This window comes from Carlito syrichta, unplaced genomic scaffold (assembly GCF_000164805.1).
Source record: "Carlito syrichta isolate Samal-C Ts95f unplaced genomic scaffold, Tarsius_syrichta-2.0.1 Scaffold313204, whole genome shotgun sequence".
Classification (NCBI taxonomy): domain Eukaryota; kingdom Metazoa; phylum Chordata; class Mammalia; order Primates; family Tarsiidae; genus Carlito; species Carlito syrichta.
Window position 1 is genome coordinate 417,982 of NW_007257300.1, and position 27,153 is coordinate 445,134.

Genomic DNA, 27,153 nt, shown 5'->3' on the forward strand with positions numbered 1-27,153 from the left:
CCTCCTTATTTCCCTTTTTTTTTTTTTTTTTGAGCTGAGGTCTCACTCTGTCACCTCGGCTGGAGTACAGTGGCACAATCGGGGCTCAGTGCAGCCTCAAGTTCCTAGGCTCAGGCAATATTTCAGCCTTCTAAGTAGCTGAGAATATAGGTGCAAGCCACAACGCCTAATTTTTAAAATTTTTGAGTAAAGAAACCAAGCTTTTTATTAATCCTATCACCACTCCACCACAGTTACAGTCTAGCATCTTATACAAAAATTAAAAAAAAAAATTTCTGTGGATATGAAATCTCACTACGTTTCCTAGGCTGGCCTCAAACTCCTAGGCTCAAGCAATCTCCCCGCCTTGGCCTCCCAAAGTGCTAGGATTACAGGTATCAGCCACTGGGTCCAACCTAATTTTTTTATTTTTTTATAGGACGAGGTCTTGCTATATTGCCCAGGCTGGTTTCGAACTCCTGGGCTCAAGCAATACTCCTGGCCTTGGCTTCCCAAAGTGCTGGAATTATAGGTGTGATCCACCATGCTCATTCTCCATATTTTATATTCAGAAATTCCCTAAATCCTGGGATTGGTTAAAATTCTTTGCTTATACTGAAATTTTTTTTTTCTTAAAGTCTGTAATATACACTTAAACTACATATCAGGAATGGTAGAAAATGAGAATTTTACTTGTTTTCTACCAACTACTCCACTTGCCCAGCCACAAAATTATCAGTTTTCTCATTCTATTTGTTGAATACTTAATCTGTGTTACCTTTGCATTTCATGTATTCAGTAGTTCACTAAAAACATAATTATTAAAAATCATTGTTTATAATTAATAAGTATTTCAGTATTAAGTCAGGTTATTTAAAACAATGTTAACCATCCTATATTTCATAAATAAATATGCTGTAATTGGAATTAGACCCACCAAAAAAATAGTGAGCTATTACTATAGAGAACAGTGAAATTGGAATGGCTGCATCAAAAATTTAGTACATTTTAATCTTCAACACTTTACATTTCAGAAAGCACCTGTCTAATGTAAACCAATTTTCTCTTTCAGTTAGCTAATAAATTAGGAGAGAAAAGCAATGAATCAGGCAACTAAATGATTTACACTCTATTTTTTAAAAGTAAAGACCACTAGGAACAAATATACTCTTAATAGTCGGAGGAAAATATGTCTATAACTAATGCCAACATAAAATATTACTTCTCAATTACAGTCAAGACACTATTCAAGAATGTATTTTCAGTAGCAACCTTCATATCCTCATCTTTCATCTACATTAAGTATTTGCAGATGATAAGCTTTAAAATAAGTATTTTATATATACAACTTTCAATATGAAAAATATATAAGGAAAGTATATTCTCACCTGCATTTCTGTTCCATTTCATCTTTTAACTGCATTTCATTATGCAGCTGTTCTTCCAGCTTATATATTGTTTTCTGTAAACTTTCCTGCTTTAATTAAAAAAACAAACTCATTCTATTAAAAATATTTAGAGAGAAATAAAAATAGCAAGTTCTCGTTACCATTTAATATCTTTTTATAAAATAATTATTTAGTTTAACCTCACCCCTTTCTTTTCTAATTGGAATTTTAAATTAGTAATTTAACAAGCATTTTCTCACCATCTACTAATGGATCAGGCAATGAGCTAAGCATCACTAATAAAAAAATAAAAAGATTTGCTCCTCACGAAGCAAATAGTTAAATAGTGGGGCAAAAGAAAATGGGAGGGTGAAAACAATGTATACAAATATATACACAAAATATGACAACATAATGTGGTAAATGATAAAATTACAGAAAGGATGTTTTGAAGGGGAGAAGGGGTCACTTCTAATTCTGCCAAGAATATGTAATGCTTAAGGTGAGAATTTAAAGAGAAGAGAAATTTACCAAGCAGAGAAGGTGGTACAGGGAAGGAATAGCTAGAATGAACAATGAGTCCAAAAGTAGAGAGGCAGAAAAAAACATGATACATTTGGAAAGTGGAAAGGAATCAAGTACTTATAAGAGCAAAGAATATAATAGGGAGCTGGGCTTGGTGGTTCAGCCTGTAATCCCGTGCCTTTGGGAGGCTGAGGTGAGTGGATTGCCTGAGCCTGCGGGTTCGAGACCCGCCTGGGCAGCGAGACCTCATCTCTACAATAAATCAAAAAATCAGCCGGGTGTGGTAGCACATGCCTGTAATTCCGGCTACTCAGAAGGCTGAGGCGGAAGGATTGCCGGAGCCCAGCAGGTCGAGGCTGCGGTGGCCGGGAGCGGCCACTGCACTCCAGTCTGGTTGACAGAGTGAGACTCCAACTCAAAAAAAAAAAAAAAAAAAAGAATATAATAGGGAAAACAACTCATACTACACTTAAAAAAGTAAGTGGGATGATGATCCTTATATGCAAAAGTAGGAACTGGGGATTTAAACGGGAAATGATGTAATACTGGCATCTCAGAAACAACAATAATAAAAAGGCGAAGAGCTTATGGGGCAGAGAAATTCTAGGAAGAGAAACCAGTTTACAAGCTATTAAAACAGTTCAGGTAAGAGAGAATATGGATCTGATATAAGGCAGAATTTATGACCTGGAAACTAATTAGAAATCAGAACAGATATAATACCATTATGGAAGACAGGCAACACAAAAAGAACTACTTAGGAAGCGTATTGACAGAGAAGAACAGTGAGTTTAGCTCTGGCCTAGACTGAGGTACCTGAAAGGTACATAGGAAAAGAGAAAAAGATTCAGGTCTAGACCTCAGAGGAGCAAGCTGGAGATGCACCTTCAGAAAATGAGCAGAGAGCTGGGTTCAGAACTTTGGGAAACTCTCAATAATTAGTAATTAAATGCAGCTGTTCTTCCAATTTGTAGATTGTTTTCTGTAAACTTACCTGCTCTGATGAAAAAAAAAAAAAAAGCGCATTCTATTAAGACTATTTACAGAGAAATAAAAATAGCAAGTTCATTTCACCATTTTATACCTTTTTATAAAATAATTATTTAGTTTAACTTTACCCCTTTTTATTTTCTAGGGGAAAAGATTCTGCAAAGAGGACTAAAAGATGGATACAATTAAAAAAGGCAGGAAGAAACAGTGGTACCATGAAAGATTTATAAAAGCTTGAAGTTCCAAAGAAGAGGGAGTAGTCAGCATTAAGTACAGCAAAAAAGAGAAATAAGATATGAACTGAGAATTATTCATTGTATTTGGCAGCTGCAAAGTTGTTCATCAGCATTTCTGCTAAAAGGTTTTCAAGAAAGACTTGAAAATTAAATTAGTTGATTTTTGTCCAACTAATTTGGTTCAACTAATTAGAGTTGATTAGCTCTAAGTTAATATAAATAGTATCTTCCCCTGTGATCTTATCAGAGCAAAAGATAAAAGGTAACAGTCACTGACAGAAACTAAGAGCAATCACCACTGAACAAAATCAGCCCAGAGAAACCATGAAACCTTTGAATATTTTTGAAGTCCTAATGCACCTCTAACCCCACAGACAAATAATACAGTGAGAACAGGGTTACAGCAACTCCTTATTGTTACTTTCCCGCATAAAAGATGCTTTAATTTAAAAGACTTTTAGCCCTTGTTAGCTAAGTAACTTGTCAAACAACTCTATTGCAATGAAAATTTAAGAGAAAGGTGACCATTACAGCTAAAAGGTACTGACATAGTTTTCTTCCTTTTTTCTCTTTTCCTTTCTATCATATACTCTCTTACATTTAAGAGTAAATATATATTTTTTAAAAAGTATATGCGATTTTAAACAATGGTTGCTACCTCCTCTGGTAAAACACGCAGGCTATAGCACACAAAAAGTTAAAAGAATGCCTTAAGAATGGACAGATAATTTATTCCTGGTATTTTTCAGAAAAGTTCTGGTTAACCCAAAACAACTTTTTCAAATGTAAGCAAGTAAGTTTTTTTTTTTAACCTTCTGTGTCATGAGCATGAGCTAAATAAACGATAGAAAGAACTCACAATTAAAAATTATTTCCTAGAGTAATTTTACTCTCAGTGGACAAATTAGATGATGCTGACTATACTGGTTATTCTCCATTTCCCCAACTCCCTCCAGCCTTGAAGATCCATCCTCTGTTCTTTTTTGCCTTAAAATCTACAGACTCCATTACCTGGGTTCCGTTGCCCTATGCTTTTAAGGTTGGTTTCAGCGCAGGAAATCAGAAGGTAGAGAAATGAAATATTAATTCTCTCCACACTTTTCTTTGGTTCTGGCAGTGTTCTATGTGCCTCTTCTATGATGTCAAGCTTTTCAGTATAGGGGCAATGGCTTCTCATTGTTAAACAATGGGGGCTTTAGCACACTTTATTGCTGACCTCTACTGATGTTCACAGCATGTTAATCGTCCTTTAATTACGTTCTTTTCATTTAATGAATGCATAAACAAAATATGGTATAAATGCACAATGGACTATTATTCCGCCTTAAAAAGGAAGGAAAATCTAAGACAGACTACAACATGAATGAACCCTGAAGACAGTATACTACATAAAATAAACTAGTCACATAAGGACAAATGTTATATGATTCCATTTATATGAGGCACCTATAATAGTCAAACTCATTGAGACAAAGAGTAGAATAGTGGTTATGAGGCCCGGGGCAGGGTGGGGAAGGGGTAGTGGTGAAATGAGGAGTCACTGTTTAATGGGTACAGATTTTTAGTTTGTGATGATGAAAAAGTTCTAGAGATGAATGACAGTGATGAATGTTGCAGAACTATGTGAAGGTGCTTAATGTCACTGAAGTAAACATTTACAAGTAGTTAAAATGGTAAATTCGTTTTAATCATTTTATGTCCAGGGGAACCAACCCCAAAACACCCAGAATTATTTTTGGAGGGTGGGCCCCTTGTAGTACAGGCTTCCCTTGCTAGGTAAATGTTCTAGGAACCCATCAGCATTGGTGTACTAGCTAGCATTGTGAGAGGCTGTTTGGCTACAGTTAATTTTTTTGTTGTTGAGATTCTTTCAATGCATTTGTACATTCATGATGGGTGATCTACAAGCTGTCCACACCATGATGATTGTTCAGCAGTTTTTGACCACAAACAGCAATGACCTATTTACCCAATCTCACCCCAATCAATTTTTTTATGTTTCCCCATATTTAAAAAAGTCCTTAAAGGGAATCATTTTGATGATGTAGAAGAAGTGAAACAAAAAAATGACAGAAGCAGAAAAAGGCATCAAAATTGATGAGTTCAAAACTGTTTTGAGCAGTGGGAAAAGGTTTGTTGCACCAGACAGTATTCTGAAGGTGACTGAGTTTAAACATGTTAAGAATATGAATGCTTTATAAATAAATTCCCTTTTTGGGGAGTCCCTCCTCATATATTTTACCACACATGAAAACAACTTTCATTTAAATATTTTGAATGAATTATTTGTTTTCCTATTAAGATCCTTAACGATACACTGATTTATCATATTTTTCTAATTCCAAAAACTAAAAAGACAATCACTGTGAATCTGTGTAGCAATTTAGAGTTTGCTAACTGCTTCCACATATATTATTCCATTTGATATTCAAGCAAAAAATCAGTCTGGAGAGGAGACCAGATAAAAGTGCCATAAAAATCTAAGTTTACTAACTACACCTTCACAAGCAATATATAAGTTTACTCAACACCATGCACACACACTATCCACAAAACAATTTTTAAAAAACTAACAATAAAAAAATACCTACCAAGCTTTTATCGACATTGGAGCTAGTTCTGTTATCATTAGGATTTGCTGAAGATAAGTATCTGAGGGAAAGAAAAGTTTAAAAAAGAAAAAAAATTCTTAAATATTTCACAACAACCAACAGTAAGTAATATATGCTATTTTAGGTTCAATATTATAGTAGCTCTGTTTCTTAAGAATTAAGTATAGGTTCACCATTATTTTATAAACATAGTTCAGAAATGATATATATGTTAAATAAAACCCTCAATTAGGTCTAAAGTAGCAGCCTGTAATCATATGACTTAATATTCTTGCCACATAAGAATATTCACATCAAGTAGGATAAATAAAAGTCATAAATAGTCTCAAGATAGTTCGGGTCAGGTTTTCAGCCATGAGAGTAGGTTATGACAGTTTTTGCCACCAAACAACTAAAAACTACTCAGTTTTCAGGTTGGGTAGAGTGGCTCATGTCTGTAATCCCAGTACTTCAGAAAGCTGAGGCAGAAGAATTGCCTGAGCCTAGGAGTTCAAGACCACTCTGGGAAACACAGCGATACCATGTCTCTATGAAAAAAATTATATATATATATACATATATATATATATATATATATTTTTTTTTTTTTTAAAGTTTCGTTCTCAGAGTTTTTTGGATTTAAGAATTGAGGATTAAAAAATCCTGCTGATTTCTATAGACACATGCACATCCACCTCCTCTGCACCCAACTATCCTCCTGCAAAGCATGACATTGTCATTTTTGAGTAAAAAAAAAAGTTTTTTGCCTAAATGACTGAAATAACAGAACCAAAGTCTAGGTGCTAATCTTTTGGGACTCCAAGCCTTAAAGAGTTCTTTAACTCAATGTAAAGTTAGAATTATATGTAAGTATAAACTATTGGTGAAATTTAGAGATCTTCTTTAGATGTCTCATGAGATTGTGAAACAGGTCTCAATAGATAATATATGTAAAAAAATGTTCTAAGCTACCAAATGTATATATTCTATATGTAATATAATTTCATTCCATTTACTATTAAGCACTGCAGAAATTCAATGTGAGATTCTGCTTATGTAATGTAAATAAAAGCATATAGCAATGCCAGTGGAATCTAAATTAGGTCAGACTATTTGATCTGTAAGATCAAATTTAACATGCTATGTAACTGAAATTGATGTTTTGCATTCTGTAAAATTAGTAAGACAGAGTTATCTGAATGCAGCAGGGAAAATTTAAGGACACCACTTACACACATCCATTAATTCTTCTACTTTGTCTTTTTTCTATTAAGGTCTTTTGCATATTATGTTGTTTCTACATAAAATCTTATAATTTAGGTAACTTTTTGAAAGATGAGCTAGTATATTAGCAATGTAGCTAAAAGATTAAGGCTATTTTAAAAAGCATGTTTAATTCAGCTATACTTAAGCAATAATGATCTCTGCTCTTGGTAACTAAAGTATCTGAATTTCAGAGATAAGAATTGCAAAAGTTTTCCATTTTGCTGGGTATGGTAGCTCACATCTGCAATCCCAGCACTCTGGGAGGTCGAGGCAGGAGGACACCTTGAGCCCATGAGTTCAAGACCAACCTGGAAAACATAGCAAGACTTTGTCTCTACAAAAAAAAAAAAAAAAAAAAAATCAAAATTGGCTGGGCATGGTGGCACATGCCTGTAGTCTCAGCTGCTAGGTAAGCTAAGAAGGAAGGATCACCAGAGCCTAGGTCAAGGCTGTGGTGAGCTTTGATTGGGCCACTGCACTCCAGCCTGGGCAGAGTCACACCTAGACTCAAAAAAAACCCCTAAAAAACTGAAGTTTTCTATTTCATATCAGTATGCTCAAAATTATACATATCTGTTACAATAAGGCTAGTTAATACTTTACTGATTCTTTCTTTATTAGGAACAACCACACCTTTACTTCATAGACAGCAATTACTTAAACAATATTGCATGTATTATTAGTCAATAAGGCTGTGACAGTTAAGAACATAGTAAAATTTCAACTTTTAAGAAACTTAAACATTAGTTTGGGACATGAAGCATGAATACAAGGAAAAAACCAGAGAACATAATTAAGTGCATGACAACATAGGACAAATGGTATAACTATTGTTTATTTAACTCAAGACTACCTTTGTACAGAGAAACCTATATGAAGCCATTAATTGCTGGACTCTAGTACAGAAAATCCAAAAACACTGAGGGCTGTTTATATCAACATATTGAGCATTTCATAAGTCAAGTTAAAGAGTAGTTGAAAAAATACAAAAAAATGAAAGAATGCTTCAGTAAAAACCATCCAGAAGCTCTTCTATGTATGTTAATATAAAATAGATACAAAATTAAACTTATAAAGTGTTAGAGGGACAAAAAGGATGAAATATTTGGGCTTTTCCAAGAGTCACAACTCAAGTGCTACCTCACTGGTGATGCAACAAAAAGTATTTATTACTGTTTTACAGATTATTGGAGAATTTTCAAAAAGCAGGACTAAATTGTCGGTTTTCTAAAAATGACCTGAATTGCTCTTATTAAAAAAATACTTATACTAAAATAACAAGACCCTTCACTTTAAAATAAGATTAGCTGTACTAACTTCAAATTTAATAATTACTTCAAGTAAATCAGTTATCTGCTATCACTCCAATACAGTATAATTGAAAGGATATATTTTGAGGTAATTAAAAATAATAGTAAGTAGATTTAACACATCCAGTAAGTGCTGCTATATGAGTCACTGTATTATATTAATATGGCACTTTGTTTGAATTTCTACTACGTAGTACTTACCAACCTATACTCTACAATTTATCCATTTCCTCACTAGGACATGAGCATCTCAAGAGAAGGTACTATATCTTATTCATCCTTCTCCATGCACCTTGATGGTTAGTATATACATGACAAAGAGTAAGTCATCAAATATATTCACCGAATGAATGCTCAGCACACTAAATTAATGTTACATGTTTAACTTATATCTAGGTACATCAGACTAGAGCTAACATTTGCTCATTTTAATGATAATGATAGCTAGCAATGAGTGTTTATTCCATGTAAAGCACTGTTATAAGAGCTTTACTGTGTTTTGATTTACTTAAACTTTACAAGTCTCTGAGACAAGTATTATCATCATCATGCATATTTTTGAAAATAGAGGCACAAAAGGTTAAAGTTATTTGTCTAAAGTCACACTGTAGGTAATATTACATGTTATAACAGTGAATTAAAGTGGGTTTTGAAAGGAACCAATTTTTCAAGAGCTAAAAATTATAGGCCTTTGATAACATCAAGATAGTGATGTTATCAAATGCTAGAAATGTCCATATACTGTTCTAAAATGTATTATAAACTATAACTCTTTAAACAAAAATATTGAGCTGCTCGGAGCTCTCAGGGGAGCGCAGAGCCAGGCAGGTCAGCAGGCGGGTAGGGTCACAAGTGGAGCGGCCCAGCAGCCTGCAGTAGTGTTCGGTAGGCCCCAGGCCACACGGTCTGCGCTCCTGAAAACTTGGGGGCACGCTGACACCACTATACCGGCCTCCAGAACCATGCAGATGGTCACATCCTGGACACGATTCTACTCCAACAGGGGCTGCCTGTGCTGCCATGTCCGTACTGGCACCATCCTGCTCCGCATCTGGTACCTAATCATCAGTGCCATGGTGCCGTTGATTTTATTGAGCGCCCTGGCTGATCCGAATCAGTATCACTTTTCAAGTTCTGAACTGGGAGCTGATTTTGAGTTTATGGGCAATGCCAATATGTGCATTGTTATTTTTTGTCTCATGATCCTGATATATACAATGACTACTTATGAGGCAAACAAGCAACACGCAGACTGGATTGGGAAATCCATTCTTCTGTTACCAGATCTTCGATTTTTCCCTGAACACCTTGGTCACAAGCACTGTGCTTGTTTATCCAAAATCCATTCAGGAATACGACAACTGCCTCCTAATTTTCCCTACAGAGATAACATTATGTCGGTGAATCCTACCTGTTTGGTCCTTATTATTCTTCTGTTTATTAGTACTATCTTGACGTTTAAGGGTTACTTGATAAGCTGTGTTTGGAACTGCTATCGATACATCAATAGCAGGAATTCCTCCGATGTCCTGGTTTATGTTACCAGCAATGACATAAAGTGTAAGCAGCTCTGGCACAGAAACTTCCCCAGGATTTCAATGGACCTCGAATCAGAGAAGTCTGCTTTTGTACTTGAGGGGCCCTGGCCTTGGGCAATTAGTCACACCTTATCTCTCTATTCCCTGTCCCTTTTGAAAGTGTAAAATCAAAAACATAATTAGACAATTCTCTTTTCTTTAACCATGCCAGTGTAGAGAACAGACCTTTCTGAAAATAGTAATGTCTGTTGTATAATCAACTCTAATTAGGTAAATAGGAGTCCTTATATATGTGTGTATGACAGACATTTCCATAACTTTCTTTTTTTTTTTTTTTTTGAGTTGGAGTCTCACTCTGTCGCCCAGACTGGAGTGCAGTGGCCGATCCTGGCCACTGCAGCCTCGATCTGCTGGACTCTGGTGATCCTTCCGTCTCAGCCTTCCAAATATTTCTTAAATTCAATTTACTAGTTTTGAATTTACTGGTCAATGCTTTTCTCAGTGCGTTACGACCATCAGATACACCCAGCGGTGAAGGCAGCACCATCTGGGGACCGTTCTGGTACATCCTGCATCTGGGGCTGTGGGGTGGCGCTTGAGGGTGGCACAGATGGTTCAGCACTGTGTGGGACCTGGTTCTCCTTTTCTCCTGGTCTCCTGTCCCCATCCAGAGTCCCCTTTCACTAAGTGTTCTGCTCGAGCCTGATTCAAGGAGGACATCCAACTTTATCAAGTGAACTGAGATACATTTTTGCCTAATACTATGACAAAAGGTTTTCTCCTTTTCCCCCTGCAATGTACATGCTATGCTTTAAATTTCCAAGTATACCTGGTCACCTTTTCATATGTAAAACAGTTTTCAGAAAAATTAGAAAATAAATACATACATACATAAAAGTATTAACTGAAATATCAGTATTAACAGCATCTTTTGACCTATTAATTGTTGTAACTTGAGAATATACAGCATACAGTTTAACAAAAAAAATTTTGAAATATAAAATCCTGAACATAAATGATTCTAAAAAATTAAATATGAAATACTGGAAATACCATGCATCACTGGAAAATGCCATAATATAATAAAACATATCTTTATATACCACTAAATCTACTTGAAAATGATTTTAAACAAATCAAAAAAAAAAAAAAAAAAACCAAGACAAAAAAAAATAGCATTTACTCCTAAAATCACTGTTTAGCATACTTACCTACGATTGCTATAATATGTAAATCCTACAAAAGGCAGTTGATTGCCAACAAAAGCTTTAGGAATAGGGAATGTTTCTTCATCTCCTTTATCTTCTTCCAAGTCATCAAAATTACTAGTATCAATGTCACTACTTAAATCAGGTACAACTGGTGCCACAGCTAAAACAGAAACAAAATTAGCTGTTCACTTCAAATTCACTATACAAATAAAGTGAAGCAAGGATTCCACACCAACTAGTGATGGTTTCTCTCTTATAAATAGCTAGTGAACTACAAATTCCTCATGGGTCACACTCTATTTTATTAAGTTTTACTAGGATTAAAAATGAACTGATATTATTATGTAATTCCAAGAAACATTTCTTCAAAACCACCTATAATTATGTACAACTCATGTTTACCTTGAATACTACAAGTCAAATATTATTAAGGTTTTAGAATACACCAAGGTAGAAAATACAAAAAACATTTGAGACTACAGAAAAGACTTTTCAGAAACCATAGCATAACAAACTGTACTAAAAAAAGTTGGTTAGTTTCAAATACAGTATGTTTTTGTTAACCTGCTCTACAGAAAACCAGAAATCAAGGTTACTTCTTAGTTTCCTGGACATAATAATTTGGTACTGAAATATTTTCATTCACTTAGCATCTAGTTGGTTAATACTCCTCTCCCTAACCCCAATATCTCCATAAGATTAAGCACAAGAAACAAAGGACTTTGAATTGTATTTTTGACTACCTCCAGAATCAAGTGATTAAGGAAAAATCCAGTGAGACATTTATGATATAGGTCTTAAGAAAAAAGGGCATGGATACAAAAAATTGACATAGCATCTTCCAGAATTATAAACTTAATAAAGAACAAGTCTTACGTATATTTAATATCATAAACCATACATGACAATGTTTAAATTTTCATAATACAGGAGAAAATACCACAGGAAACTAGTATTACTAATACCTTCTTTTGGAGGTTGAATATATTACCAGGGGTACACCTAAAAATAAATTTTAAGATAATTTTTTTAAAGATACTCCCAGGTGCATTGGCTCACACCTGTAATCCCAGCATTTTGGAAGGCAGAGGCAAGAGGATTGCCTGAGCCCAGGGGTTCAAGATCAGTCTGGACAACTTGGCAGACCTTGTCTCTACAATAAATAAAAATAATTAGCTGGGTGTGGTGGTGCATGTCTATAGTTATAGCCACTTGGAAGACTGAGGTGGAAGGACTGCCTGAGCCCAACAGACCAAGGCTTCGGTAGCCATGTGCGCCTCTGCACTTCAGTTTGGGCAACAGAGTCTGATTCAGAAACAAACAAACAAACAAATAAATAAATGATACTACAGTATAGTAAAACACCACTGAATTATTATAATCAAAATATTAAAAACTTATTTGAGATACAATCATCTCATGTTTCTTTTAAAAAGATGAGCAAGCAAATAAAAAAACAACATAAAGGGAAAATTTTTCTTTTGAATCATCTGGGTAATTCAGGCAAGAGATAACTATTGTGCAATCTCAGACACACTTAAACACATTTAAAGATACATTTAAAGAATGAAACAATACATTTAGCCTAATGAAGCTACAGTACTAACCAACAGTAACAACAGAGTGAGAAAGTAGCTTTCCCATCATTCACTTTCCTTAATGGACAGGAGAACTGCCTGACTAGACAACGCTAGCGTCCTAGTAATAAATGTCTAATTTGTAAAATGAGGGGAGAAAAAGCCAAAAGGTTGCAGCCTATTGGGAAGTAGATAATTACAGTCTTAGCATAAATCTAACTAAAATAGTGGTTCTCAAATCAAGGTCATTTTGCCTACAGGGACACTCAGCAATGTCTGAGTATATTTTTAGTTGTCACAATGGAGGAGAAGTGTTACTAGCAACTGAAGAGTAAAGTCCAGGGATCCGCTAATATTCAAGACAGCTACCACAAAAAAAAAATTTAACTGGTCAATTGCTGAGGCAGAGAAAACATGCTTTAAATTATCCAGAAGAAAGATTTTAAAGAGAAGTAGAGTAAGTGTGTTGCATTTTCCAATTAACCAAATCTTTTCATAGATTACATACCATTTCAGAGTAGTTTTAAAATGAGACAAATTCTGTTTAAATTTTGAGACACAAGTGGGGAAAATCCTGGAAGAGTTATAAAATTAATAAAGGATACTATGGACAAAGAAACAGGAAGATGATGTCTTAAGATTTTTCTAAAAAAATCACAAAAGAGATTTTAAAAAATGAAACCAAACAGAAATTCTAGCACTGAAAAATACAATAGCTGAAATAAAAAATTCAACAGAGGGGTTTAACAGAAGATTTGAATAGGTAGAGGAAAGAACCAGTGAACTTGAAATTATCAAGCGCGAGGAAAGGAAAGAAAAAGAATGAAAGAGTTAATAAAGTCTAAGGAAATTGTGGCAGACCATCAATCAGACCAACATATACATTATTAGAGTTCTAAAAGGAAAGGAAAAGAAAGCGGCAGAAAGAATATTTGAAGAAGGCCGGGCTCGGTGGCTCTGCCTATAATCCCAGAGCTTTGGGAGGTCAAGGTGAGTGGATTGCCTGAACCCGCGGGTTTGAGAGCCACCTGAGCAACTTGGCGAGACCTCATCTCTACAATGAATCAAAAATTAGTCTGGAGTCGTAGCGCACACCTGTAGTTCCAGCTACTTGGAAGGCTGAGGCGGAAGGATCGCCAGAGCCCAGCAGGTCGAGGTTGCAGCGGCTGGGAGCAGCCACCGCACTCCAGTCTGAGTGACAGAGTGAGACTCCAACTCAAAAAAGAAAAAAGAATATTTGAAGAAATAATGGCCAAACTCTTCTAAAATATAACAAAAACACATGAATCTACACACCCCAGAAGCTAAATGCCAACTAGGAAAAACTCCAAAAAGTCCACGTGAAGACACGTTGTAATCACACACCATAACATCAAACTGCTCTAACTCAAAGTCGTATGAAGAAAAAAGATAACATTAATAAAGGTAGATAAATATAAAAGCCAATATTATTGTATTTTTAGTTTGAAACTCTGCTTTTTCTCCCCCATATAAAAGGTGACCAAAATAAGGCAGCTAGAGTGTGTTTATCCTATGAAATAAGCCAAGTAGACAGTTTCCTCAGCACACAGGAAAAAAAAAAGACCAGCAGTATATCCCACAACTCATCAAAGAAGGGCTAATAACCACACAGTTCAAAGAAGAAAAGAAATCAATTGATCTGGGTTGGAACTAGCCAGACTCTCCTCTAGATCACAACACAGACCACTGGCAGGCTCCAGACACAGTGGGGGAAGGCAAGTGAGGGAAATTCAGGAGCTCTGTGCTCCTGCCACAGACTTGGAAGGTCTTGAGCCTTGCAGGACTCCAGTTCCTCATGGGAAACTGACTAACCCACAGCTGTGCTCTACTGAAACCCTTGTGAGGTGGTGCAGAAAAAAAAAAAAAGTCCCAGGAACTCAACCCTTGCTGGTAGCTGCTATCTATCCGGTCTGGGAGGGGATGGGCCCCAAGGGCAAATGCCACAGGCAGACAGTTCCTGCCTGGGGCAGGTTGCCATAAGAACACTTGAGGTCCTGAGTGAAACTCATTGCCATAGCAACCCCTAACTCCCCATGTAAACTTTTCTGTGCCCATCCTACACAGCAGCATGACCTCAGTGGCCAGGGACTCCCTCCTATGCCCACTGGGGTAGCCAACAGTACACATTGGTAAGGTGCTTGAGTTCTATTCCCCTCCCTTACTCCAGAGTCAGAATGGCCATTATTTAAAAACATCAAAAAACAACAGATGCTGGTGAGGATGCTGAGGAAAAGGAATGCTTATACACTGCTGGTAGGTGTGTAAATTTGTATAACCAATATAGAAATTGGTATGGAGATTTCTCAAAGAACTAAAAGTAGATCTACCATTTGACCCAGCAATCCCACCACTATGTATCTAGCAAAGGAACAGATGTTGTTATATAAAAGACACCTGCTCCCTCACGTTCATTGCAGCACAATGCACAATTGCAAAGATGTGGAGTCACCTAAATGCCCATCAGTCAATCAGTGGATAATGCCCATGTGGTATATATGTACAATGGAATACCATCCAGCTGTCAAAAAGAATAGAATAATGTCATCACATCAACTTGGAAGGAATTGGAGAGCATTATCCTAAGTGAACCAACATAGGAATAGCAAATCAAACATCCCATGTTCTCACTTATAAGTGGAAGCTAAACTAAGGATCTGCAAAGGTATACAGAATGATATAATGGATATTGGAGACTCAGAAGGGGAGGAGGGGAAGGGGTGGAGAGATGAAAAATCATCTAACGGGAACAATGGGCACAGGTGGGGATGGTGAGCACACTTCTTCCCAACTATACAACGTAACCAACCAAAAACTATTTGTATCCCCTAAAGCTACTGAAATAAAAAGAAAATAATAATTATAAACTTATTTTAATGAACACATAATACATAAAGATTTAATCTGTGACAGTATCAACATAGAGGGGGCAGCTTGGATCTGTACAGAAGGCTTTTATATGCTACTCAAACATACAAAAGAATAAAATTGGACCCTTACTACCCACCACACACAAAAAATTAACTCACGATGGGTTAAAGCCCTAAGCATAGTAGCTAAAACCGTAAAATTCTTAGAAGAAAACATGGGGAAAAGCTTCATGACAATGAATTTGGCAATGATTTCTCAAATGTGGAACCCAAAACACAGGAAACAAAAGAAAAAGGAGATAAATGGGATTTCATCAAAATTAAAACCTTTTATGCATCAAAGCACAATCAACAGAGTGAAAAGACAACTCAAAGAATGGAAGAAAATATTTGCAAAACATATATCTGATAAGGGATTAATATCCAGAATATATAAAGAACTCTTGGCCGGGCTCAGTGGCTCAGCCTGTAATCCCGTGCCTTTGGGAGGCTGAGGTGAGTGGATTGCCTGAGCCCACGGGTTCGAGACCCACCCGGGCAGCAAGACCTCATCTCTACAATAAATAAAAAAATCAGCCGGGCGTGGTAGCGCATGCCTGTAATTCCAGCTACCTGGAAGGCTGAGGCGGAAGGATCACCGGAGCCCAGCAGGTCGAGGCTGCGGTGGCCGGGAGCAGCCACTGCACTTCAGTCTGGGCGACAGAGTGAGTCTCCAACTCAAAAAAAAAAAAAAAGAACTCCTATATGGGCAGGCACAATGGTTTATACCCAGCATTTTGGGAGGCAGAGGCAGGAGGATCGCTTGATCCCAGGAGTTTGAGACCAGCATAGTGAAGTCGTGTCTCTACAAAATAAAATAAAATAAAATAAAATAAAATCAAAGAATAATAATAATAGCTAGTGTGGTGGTATGTTCCTGTAGTCCCAGCTAGTCAGAAGGCTGACGTAGGAGTATCACTTGAGCCTAGGACTTAGATGCTGCAGTAAGCCATGATCATGTCACTTCACTCCAACCTGGGCAACAGAGTAAGGCACTGACAAAAACCAACCAACCAACCAACCAACAAAAATTGCTACAACTCAACAACCAAAAATCCCCAAAACACTTAATTCAAAAGTGGGCAAAAGACTTTAACAGAAATTTCTTAATAGAACATACACAGGTGGTCAACAAGTACCTGAAAAGATGTTTACCATCCCTAGTCATTAGGGCAATGCAGATCAAAACCACAATAAGACAAGATTCCTTATCCATTAGGTTGGCTACCATTAAAAAACAAAAAGATCAAGTGTTAGAGAAGATGTGGAGAAACTGGACCCATGTGTATTGCCGGTAAGAATGTAAAACAGTGCAGTCACTATGGATAACAGTATGGCAATTCCTCGAAAAAATTAAACATAGAATTACCTATGATCAGCAATTCCACTTCTAGGTATATACCCTAGAGAATGGAAAACAGGGATATTTACAGAAATATCCATACTATATGGAAAGCAGATATTTGTATGCCAATGTTCATAGAAACATTAGTCACAATAGCTAAAAGGTAGAGCAATCTAAGTGCCTGGTAATGGTTAAATAGATAAAATATGGTATATACATAAGTGGAATATTACTCAATCTTAAAAAGAAATGAAATTATGATACATGCTGTAACAGAAAAGAACCTTGAAGACATTATGCTAGCTAAAATAAACCGTCACAAAAAGACAAATAGTATTCTACTTTAATGAAGTAAGTACCCTTAGTAGTCAAATTCATAAAGATAAAAAGTAGAATAGTGATTACTGCAGATTACAAGAGGGGAGTGGAGAGTTATTGTTTTTTTTTTTAAGTTGGAGTCTCACTCGGTCGCCCAGACTGGAGTGCAGTGGCCGCTCCCGGCCACCGCAGCCTCAACCTGCTGGGCTCCGGCGATCCTTCTGCCTCAGCCTTCCGAGTAGCCGGAATTACAGGCATGCGCTACCACGCCCGGCTGATTTTTTGATTTATTGTAGAGATGAGGTCTCGCTGCCCAGGCGGGTCTCAAACCCGCGGGGTCAGGCAATCCACTCACCTCAGCCTCCCAAACCCGTGGGACTACAGGCTGAGCCACCGAGTCCGGTTTCTTTTTAAGGCTCAGTAAGATTTCATTGCTTAGTTAAAGAATTTTAGTTTGAGGGCAACCCTCTTGGGTTCCCTCCCACTCTGGGAGCTTTTCTGTCCTCTCAATAAATGCTGCTTTAAAAAAATAAAAAATTTTAAAATGTTTAAAAACATAAAAAAGAATTTTAGTTTGAGATGACAAAAATGTTCTGGACACAGGGTAGTGGTGGTGGCTTTAAGATTATGTGAATGTTCTTAATGCCATTGAATTGCATAATTTAAAATGCTTAAAATGGGGGAATTTTATGTTATGCATACTTTACGACCACAAAAAGACACTTTTTAAAAAGTTTATTTTAAAAAAATACATTGTAATGCAAAGAAAGACTATCTTCCTAAGTAAAAGAGCCCTGAAACTTGCTAGGTCCTAAATTCTTTATCCGTGAAGTTCATACTGATATTCTCTGCCATAAGAAGTAAAATTCAAATAAAAAGGGTTGTCGTCTTGATCAATCCACCCAACTTAAAATAATATATAATGTGTATACAGACAATGGAGTTTTGTTTGCTTATTTTTAATTAAACTGAACACATGCAAAATTAGCAGACAGATGTGTTACCTTAAGTGTTACCCACAAGCTGTGGGTAGACTAAGTAATGCTAATATCTTATTTCAAATGAGATAATAAATGGAAAACTGTTTTGCTAGTTACCACAATATATTTAATATAGTATTATTAATACTATGTTAAATGTTATAGTATTATATATATATATAACATATAATAAATATACAATAAATGCTATCGTTTTCTTTTCCACAATTGTCAATTCCTTGTATTTCTGATTAGTATAATACTGAACAGGAGAAAATATTTAAGTAGTACATAGCATTCCATAGATGAAAGGCTTTGAAGGAAAACAGACTTAGATTTGAACCCTGAGTTTGTCATCTGCTTGCAGTTATGACCTGTAGCAAGTTATCTGGGTCTTTTCATTTCTTTTGTCTTCTATCTTAATCTTGCACATGTCACTTCTTCAATTTTATCTCAAATGAGTGGAAGAGTAACCTTACAATCTTAATACTTTAAGTTTCTAAATTAACGGTGAACAAGATCAGGAAGCTCATGGAAATTATGCCAAAAAAAAATTTAAAAATCAAGCTATTTTGTACCCTGTTCCCACACACCAAGAACACAAGGTGAAGATTAATTGCCAGTGTAACTTGGAGACACATAAGTGGTAAAACTACCAAAACAACTATTATTTGTATTAGTGCCCACAAAAAAAGGAGAGTCTAAAAATATTAAAAGGAATTATAACTGTTATATAATTTTTTTTAAATTTAGCAGGTCAGAGAAGTCAATTCAGAATAAAAGAATTCTTGGTATTTTAGGGGTGGGAAGTGAAGAAGGGGTAGGAAGAGGCAAAGAGAAGAAAAGAACAATAAGTTCTACAGACTTCCATTTTTCTTTCTTTTCTTTCAATAACCACAAAGCAAAACCTATTAGAATGAGGAAAAGCTACCGAAATGTTTTTAAGCATGCTAAATTATAACCACAGAAGACAATGTCTATCTTTAAAAAGATACAGAAATGATAACACTAATAAAGTCATGTACAGATGCTCATAGAAAATCCTTAATACAAAGTTTGTTTGACTTATACCAGTGAAATAATTCATTTGTATTTTTTTCATTAATAAAAGTAGTTTACGAAGGAGGTACAGCAATATAATAGAATGCCATTGGTTTGAACTCTCCTAATTCCATGAGACTATGTTCTCCATAAGGAAAACAATTTGTTGGTTTGGTCACTGCTGTTTCTTAGTACCTGAAATAGAAAAGTGCTCAACATATAACAGATGTTCAGCAAACATTTGTTGACTAAATTACCTCCTCTCCTAATTACTTTTTCAATACATAAAAGGAGATATATCCTGTCTATCTTTCAGAGTGATTTACTACTTATATTAGCCTGCAAATGTTTCTGCATTGTCTAACATTGAAAAAGAATTTAAAGCAATACAAAAGATATACTGTAGTATTTTCTCCATTTCTCTCTAACTATTTGGATGTTTTTTGTCTTACAATTACTAAGAGCATAATTTGAATAAAAATACAAAGCTTTTCAGTATAACTATTTGTCTCACTCCCTGCTCATCTCTTTGTCTTAATATCATTGGTAGTATAAAGACAATAATCATATCACATTTACTTCTGAAGAAAAGGAAGCTCCCTACTGTTAATAAATTCTCTTGAAGTCAAGTTATGCCTATAACTTCTCCAGACAGCTCGTCATTCAATGACATTCTTTGTTGTGGCATAATTTTAATATCCAGAATAATTTATTTCCCTTTTCTCCTTCTAAGACCATTTTATAGCTTAGTTCAATATATGTACTGTACTCAAAGGCAATATAACTGTTCTTTTAAAATATTTGATAACTAGAATGCTTCGCTAGTATGAGCAAACCTGCATAATCTAATTAATGATAATTAGCAAGATTTTTCTCCCTCTCAAAAGTACTATTCCTCACTGTCTCAACTAGACAGGCAGTCCTTAAGAAAAATAACTAATTTGTAACTGTTTCTAAAACCACATAGCAGAATTCATTCCATTACTGTTCACTGCCATTGCTATAGCAGCAAGTTAGGGACTGGTATACATTGTTCTTTCTCTGACAGACAAACAGGGAAAAGGTTCCTAAGATTTTAACAGGGGAAAAACGAATTTTTAACCTCCCAACTCTGCAAAGATGATGGGAACCTGTCTTGTCATTATATTTTGATTCGGCTATGTTGTACAAGATTCTCTGTGAAATTATCTTATAATTTTGACTTAAAAAAATAAAATGTTCTGGCCAGGTTTGGTGGCTCAGCCACTTTGGGAGGCTGAGGCAAGTGGATTGCCTGAGTCCACGGGTTCGAGATCCACCTGGGCAACTTGGCAAGACCTTGTGTCTACAATAAATCAAAAATTAGCCAGGCATGGTAGTGCACGCCTGTAGTTCTGGCTACTTGGAAGGCTGAGGCGGAAGGATTGCTGGAGCCCAGCAGGTTGAGGCTGTGGTGGTCGGGAGCATGCCACTGCACTCCAGTCTGGGAGACAGAGTGAGACTCCAACTCAAATTAAAAAAATAAAATAAAATAGAATAAAATGTTCTAAATTGACTGAAAATTAACTTCGTACACACTATATACTTTTATTTCTGAATAGCAAGCTGCAAGAGTCTGGTGAAATCAAGTAAACCACAATTTCTTATATTCTCATAAAAAGAATTGAATTCTGATGTTTATGAATTATAGAACCTCCTTATATTTTAGGTTTTAATAAAAACAAAATAATTTGTCTTTTCACAAATAAATCTATTTTAATTTCATTACCTACTATGTTTACTGACTTCCTCTAAAATGAGATAATTAAAGCCTAAAATAAAGAGCAGTTCAATAAAGATCAAATATAAAATTATGAGCACTGAGTCTAAATCCATTATATTTCATCTTGGTATCTTGAGTGGGCCCAGAAGAGAAGTACAATTTCTCCAATATTATCAAATATTCTCTCTTTAACTAGGTTAGGACAATTCCCATACAGTATTTGCATGCTTCTGATATTCATCAGCTATATACAAATATCTAGCAAGGCAGCTGAAACAGACTATTTACTACAACCACTTTCAAATACTCATTGTAATGTGCTAGAAAAACTAACTTACTGTCTCGGAGTGTTTCCCAAGCCCACTGGTCATTTTTGAAGAAGAGATGCCGTTTGATTTCTTCTACACCATTTCGCCCTAATCTCACTTCTCTGAATAGAGAGAGAAGAAGAAAAGTAATTAATCATCTAAGAACTTAGTATAACCTATCCAGAACGCTAAATATGTGCAGGATGACAAATACAGTTCTAAGGTGACAATCACAGCATAATTTTCAGCTCAAATAGAAAACATGTTGAAGATTGAGAATATTTAAGAATTTTTAAAGAGAATATACGGAAAAATATACAAAAACACAGATTTGTTGATGCTCCATAACTTTTCTTTTTTGACTTTTCTATTGAAAATGATAATTCTGACAAATCATCATCTTCTTTATTAGCATAATGAATAAAACATCACACATTTTTTCTTGACAGTTTTTGTTTTTTCCCCACTGGTAAAGTTAAACTTCTTTTTTCTCAACCAACTTTACTTTGTTAGAACACCAGATGCCAACAAGAACTCTAGAAACACATTTCAAACTTTAAATTTCCATTTTATAATTTATTAAATATTTCTGATCAATCAAACACCAATGACCAATAATTCTCAACATTCTACAAAATTTGGACCTTTCACTGGACAAGTGATTGATCATTGGCCTCTTTTCTGTGAATATAAAGTTTTTAAAAATGTGACTTCTGCCGGGCCCAGTGGCTCATGCCTGTAATGCTAGCACTTTGTGAGGAGGAGATGAGAGGACTGCCTGAGCCCATGGGTTTGAAACCAGCCTGGGCAACTTGGCGAGGCCTTGTCTCTACAATAAATCAAAAAATTAGCCAGGTGTAATGGCACACGCCTATAGTTCCAGCTACCTGGAAGGCTGAAGCAGAGGGATATCCTGATCAAGGCTGCGTTGGCCGTGAGCATGCCACTGCACTCAAGCCTGGGTGGCAGAATAACATTCTGACAATCAACCAATCAACCAATCAATCAATCAATGAACCTGGAGTTACAGAAACAGCCACAGAGCAAGAGTAAATGTGACTTCAGCTGAATTGGAAAGAGGAACACAGCACCTTTTTATTCTCTAGTAGAGTGCTTATAATGGGAATACTCTGAATTTTATGTTTTCGTAAGTTAAAAGAGAAATTGTTTTAGACATGTGACACTTTAAGAAGCTTTCACTGACTCTGGATTAGAAAACCTTTCCATGGTTCTCAGGCACATGATATTTACCCTCATGGTAATCATTTGTCTATAGTACAAATGTCTGATTTGCTTTTTTAATTTCCCCAAAAGACTAGTGGCTGTGTATCCTGCTCATATCTCTATCCCTAGCACCTAATGCATAGCATAGTACAGTTCTTTATGTTAAAATGCAAAAATTTAAAAAACTATACTTCCTTTCACCCTCTAAAGGACATAATCAAGGAAGATCAATTAACTTTAATTAAAGCAAATTTAAAATTGAAACACATTTAAAAGAACTAGGCCTCCCTAATATTTAAATTAACAATATACAATCATAAACATTAAGTATAACCTTATTAATTCATCTGATTCATTTTCAAATCTGAAAAGTATGCTATATAATATGCCATTTTTGTTTCAAAAGCATATACATGTGTACACATTTATAAAAATGCCTGTTGAATCTGGAAGACATAACACCAATGAATATGTCTAGAAGAAATAAGGTAAGAAATACATTTTAGATAGCTCTGTACTATTTACTTTATTTCAACAAGAATACACTGTCAAATTAAAAATGGCCTAAAGTAGAAGGTGCATGACCATTTTTACATCACTTGGGAAAAACTGTTTGCAATTAAATGAACATACATACTATTGATTGTTGAGATATACTCTAATTTCAGAGGTGTTAACATGTTAAAAAAATTTTAGAATCAGTAAAATATACTATCATTTTTATAATTAACCAAATTTAAAATTTAACAACAAAAGAAAAAAAATCATCTGGTTTAACCATCACCCAAGACTATATTATCCCAATTTCTTAGTATGATAAGTGAGCTAAGTGAGATATAGAAAACACATCCAGACTACAAGAAAATTATATCAGCTTTCACTGTCATGAGTGAATATGGGAATGTTAACATTTATATTCTAATAATTCACATGAAGAAGCTCAGATGAGGATCTTAAAAATTGTGCAGTAAGATGAGAAATCCTTAGAGTTAATAGAAGTCCAATGTTAGAGCTATTTACCTGTCAGTAAGAAAGGCACAAATAAGATTTTTTGCTTCTTTTGATATGTCATTATCATCAGGAAAGGTAAGTGAATTTTTATGGTTCATAATCTTACTGTAAGTCCCCACCAGAGAATCTGCATAAAAGGGTGTATCACCTAAAAAGTTGATAAAGCAAAAGCAAAATAAAATACATTAGATAAAAATCAATTTTAAACAAAGAGTGAGAGTTACCTGTTATAAGAGATAATTACTTATTAAATTAAAAACATACAGTTAATACATAAAAAGAAATAACATGTCACAGAGTTGCTCTAGGACTCTAAATAGCTTTTAAAAACACAACAAAACAGGTTTGAATCATGTTTATTTCCAAACAAAATCAACATCACTTAATGTAATGTTATATTAGAAAAAGCCAAGAGGTGAGCTTTGAGATGATTATATTAGAGAGACATAAAAATCCACCTGTACTCACCTACAAGCATCTCATATAAAAATACCCCAACTGACCACCAGTCACATTCTCTTCCATAATAACCATCACCACCTTGAGATTTTAATACTTCAGGGGAAATATAATCTGGTGTTCCAACTGCTGTATCACATCGTACCATGCCTTCCTAAAAAGAATGACAGGTCAAATTTTGAATTAGAATATGAAGTCTCAATTACTTAAAATGACTTTCTTCAAAGTATTTTTTTTTTCAATATCTGAAAGTTGAAGGCATTTCTATCACCATCTGTAAACAAACTTATCTTAATTGTGTTAAAACATATTATTGGATACGGTGTTTGTATAGCTTTCATGACCTAAAAATCTAAAGGTTAATCCAAACTGGCATGTTTTAGTATATTCAAGAAAAAAAGTTACTGCTTTTAATACCAGTCTTTTGAATTTCACAAAGATTTTTGTGAGGAATAATATATACTATAAGACTTGACAAAACTTCTTTCTATAAAATACTCAATATCTGAATCCAAGTCAGATATGAGAGTTCCATATTCAACATTGGACTTTTTGTGTTTTATATTTGTAATGTTCAAAATGCAAGCATAATATTTAATATTTGTTCACATGCTTTTACAAAAGCAAATACTGAATTATTCCCCCTAAAAAAAAAAAATGATGACTTTTTTCTTAATATAACCTGAAGAGCTCCAAATCTTTGGGCTATAAAATATCGTATCAAAATTAATGAAAAATTGACAAAAATATAGCTTAATCACATATGCATACTATATAAACAATATATTCATAATATATACGTAGGCGCTACATTATGTATGCATATATGTATATGCATAAACACACACACACACACACATCAGTGATTGCTATTTCATAATAATACTCACTAGAAAAGCACATTGCCCCATGTATTAACTCCCTAGTGTCAATGTAATGATCTCATCTTAACTGCACAAAACAAGTACATAAGCCAATGCAAACAGGTTAAGCAGTTCATAGGATGAGGCATTTCGTAACTTATTAATATAAATGTTGACTTCATCATTTTTATTAAAGTATGTATCTTTAATATAACTATGTTTGACACTACAAAGAAAATACATAAAAGTAGACTACAAATATAAAATGGGAAAGCATGTATATGGGAAGAGGGTATAATATACACTGATTACCTATCTGATATGCATTTTAAAGCCCCCCAAAACCTATTACTTGCTACCTATTTTAGTTGGTATTAATGCAACAGAATTATAATTAAAAGTTCACACAAATATTCTCATACAGTGCTTCCGTCTAACCAACAAATTTATTTTTAAAATATTAAATACAGCTTGACTATTGTTCAGTAATAAGTTTCAAAGAATATAAACTGTTCCAATTGAAAAAAAAGTGGCAGACTAGCTCCTTCAATTGTGTATGTAAGTTATTTCCTATATAAATAATGAGGATGGGTACCTTTTAAGACTGACTCCTAAAATAAGCAGTAAAAATTTTTACATGTTAACAGAAGTCAAGTAAAACACTAAAAAATACACACATTACTGAAATTCAGCTTTTACGAAAGTCTAATTTTAACACTGACATAAATATTTCGTGACATTTAAGCTAATTCCATTCCTAGTTACCAGAAGTGTATATTACAGAGTTGTTATGAAGGATTTAGTAAATCTGGCAATCCACATTTACCCTAAATAGAGAGGAGAAAATAATCACTAACAAGTTACTAATACAACAGTGAAACCATGGTATCTAGTTCAACAAATACAGTCACATCAATTCTGAACAAGTCCAGATATGGTTAGTAAATTCTTACAGCACTTTCTAAAATAGGCATCTATCTTGAATTAGCAAAAGCTAAATTAAAATCTAATTAATTAACCTTATTCATCTTCATACAAGTACCAAAATCTGCTAACTTCAAATGTCCGGATTTATCCAGCAGCATGTTATCAGGCTTCACATCTCTGGAGGGGAAAAAAAAGAGATTTTTCTGAAACAGATCAGACACTGTAAAAATTATATGAGGGAGTGATTTTAGGTCAAGTATTGTCACTCAATCTAGATAAGGCCACTTTTGATCTATATGTGTTCTCTATTTACATGTATAAGTTGAACTTCATCAAGGAAACGTCCTCATATGAGGGGGACCCAAAACACCTCAGAATTATCTTTTTAGAGGGCAGGCCCCTTATAGTACACTCGGAATTTGTTCCTCTGGATCAAATGGTCAACCAAAGTTTTTATCTGGAAGTTTTGAGAAGATTGTGTCATGATTTGCAGAAGAAACGTCCCAAGTTGTGGCAAACAGGTGACTGGTTCTTCCACCATGACAACACACCTGCTCTGGGTGTTCAGCAGTTTTTGACCCAAAAATGGCATGACCCCCATGTCCCACCCTCCCTATTCACCAGATTTCACTTAGAGCAACTTTTCTGTTTCCCCAGGTGAAAAAAGTCTTTAAAGGGAAACATTTTGTCGATGTGGAGGAGACGGGAAAAAAAAAACCTCATAAGTAATAAAAATCATCAAAATTGATGAGTTCAAAAACTGTTTTGAGCAGTGGAAAAGGCATCTCAATAGATGTACTGCATCAAATGAAGAGTACTCTGAAGGTGATTGAAGTTTTTGTGTAATAAATACACAATTGTTTAATAAATAAATTCTGAGTTTTTGGGGGGTCCCCTGTATGTTAATGCCTCAGAAGAAGACATATTTTCTTTTCTTTAAGTAGAGTTTGATTCTTTCAGAGGGAAAATCAAATAATTTGAGACAGATTAACCATAAAAATATAACACTCAGACATAAAAGATAACTGAACCATATTAGAGAGGTAAGTATATAAAGAATTCCAGGATAGGGTCAAAGTCACTTTCTTTTTTTCTTTTTTTTTTTTGAGTTGAAGTCTCACTCTGTCACCCAGACTGGAGTGCAGTGGCCGCTCTCGGCCACCGCAGCCTTGACCTGCTGGGCTCCAGCTATCCTTCCGCCTCAGCCTTCTGAGAAGCCGGAATTACAGGCACGTGCTACCATGCCCGGCTGATTTTTTGATTTATTGTAGAGATGAGGTCTCGCCAAGTTGCCCAGGTGGGTCTGGAACCCGTGGGCTCAGGCAGTCCACTCATCTCAGCCTCCCAAGGCACGGGATTACAGGCTGAGCCACCGAGCCCAGCGTCACTTTCACTTTT

At 35.2% G+C, this 27,153-nt stretch overlaps 1 protein-coding gene and 1 pseudogene across 2 annotated transcripts in view; one reads left to right on the forward strand and one right to left on the reverse strand.

Moving 5' to 3' along the window:
- ROCK1 (Rho associated coiled-coil containing protein kinase 1) overlaps window positions 1-27,153 on the reverse strand; it is a 160,560-nt gene that overhangs the window by 66,948 nt on the left and 66,459 nt on the right. For both annotated transcript variants that reach the window (XM_008070238.2, XM_008070237.1), the window contains exons 6-12: window positions 25,848-25,932; window positions 23,975-24,119; window positions 23,516-23,654; window positions 21,302-21,393; window positions 11,035-11,194; window positions 5,710-5,770; window positions 1,368-1,456 (exon numbers count right to left, since the gene is read on the reverse strand). In XM_008070238.2, coding sequence (XP_008068429.1) covers window positions 1,368-1,456; window positions 5,710-5,770; window positions 11,035-11,194; window positions 21,302-21,393; window positions 23,516-23,654; window positions 23,975-24,119; window positions 25,848-25,932 — 771 coding nt within the window. The remainder of the gene's footprint in view (window positions 1-1,367; window positions 1,457-5,709; window positions 5,771-11,034; window positions 11,195-21,301; window positions 21,394-23,515; window positions 23,655-23,974; window positions 24,120-25,847; window positions 25,933-27,153) is intronic.
- On the forward strand, window positions 9,248-9,833 carry LOC103272762 (annotated as a pseudogene).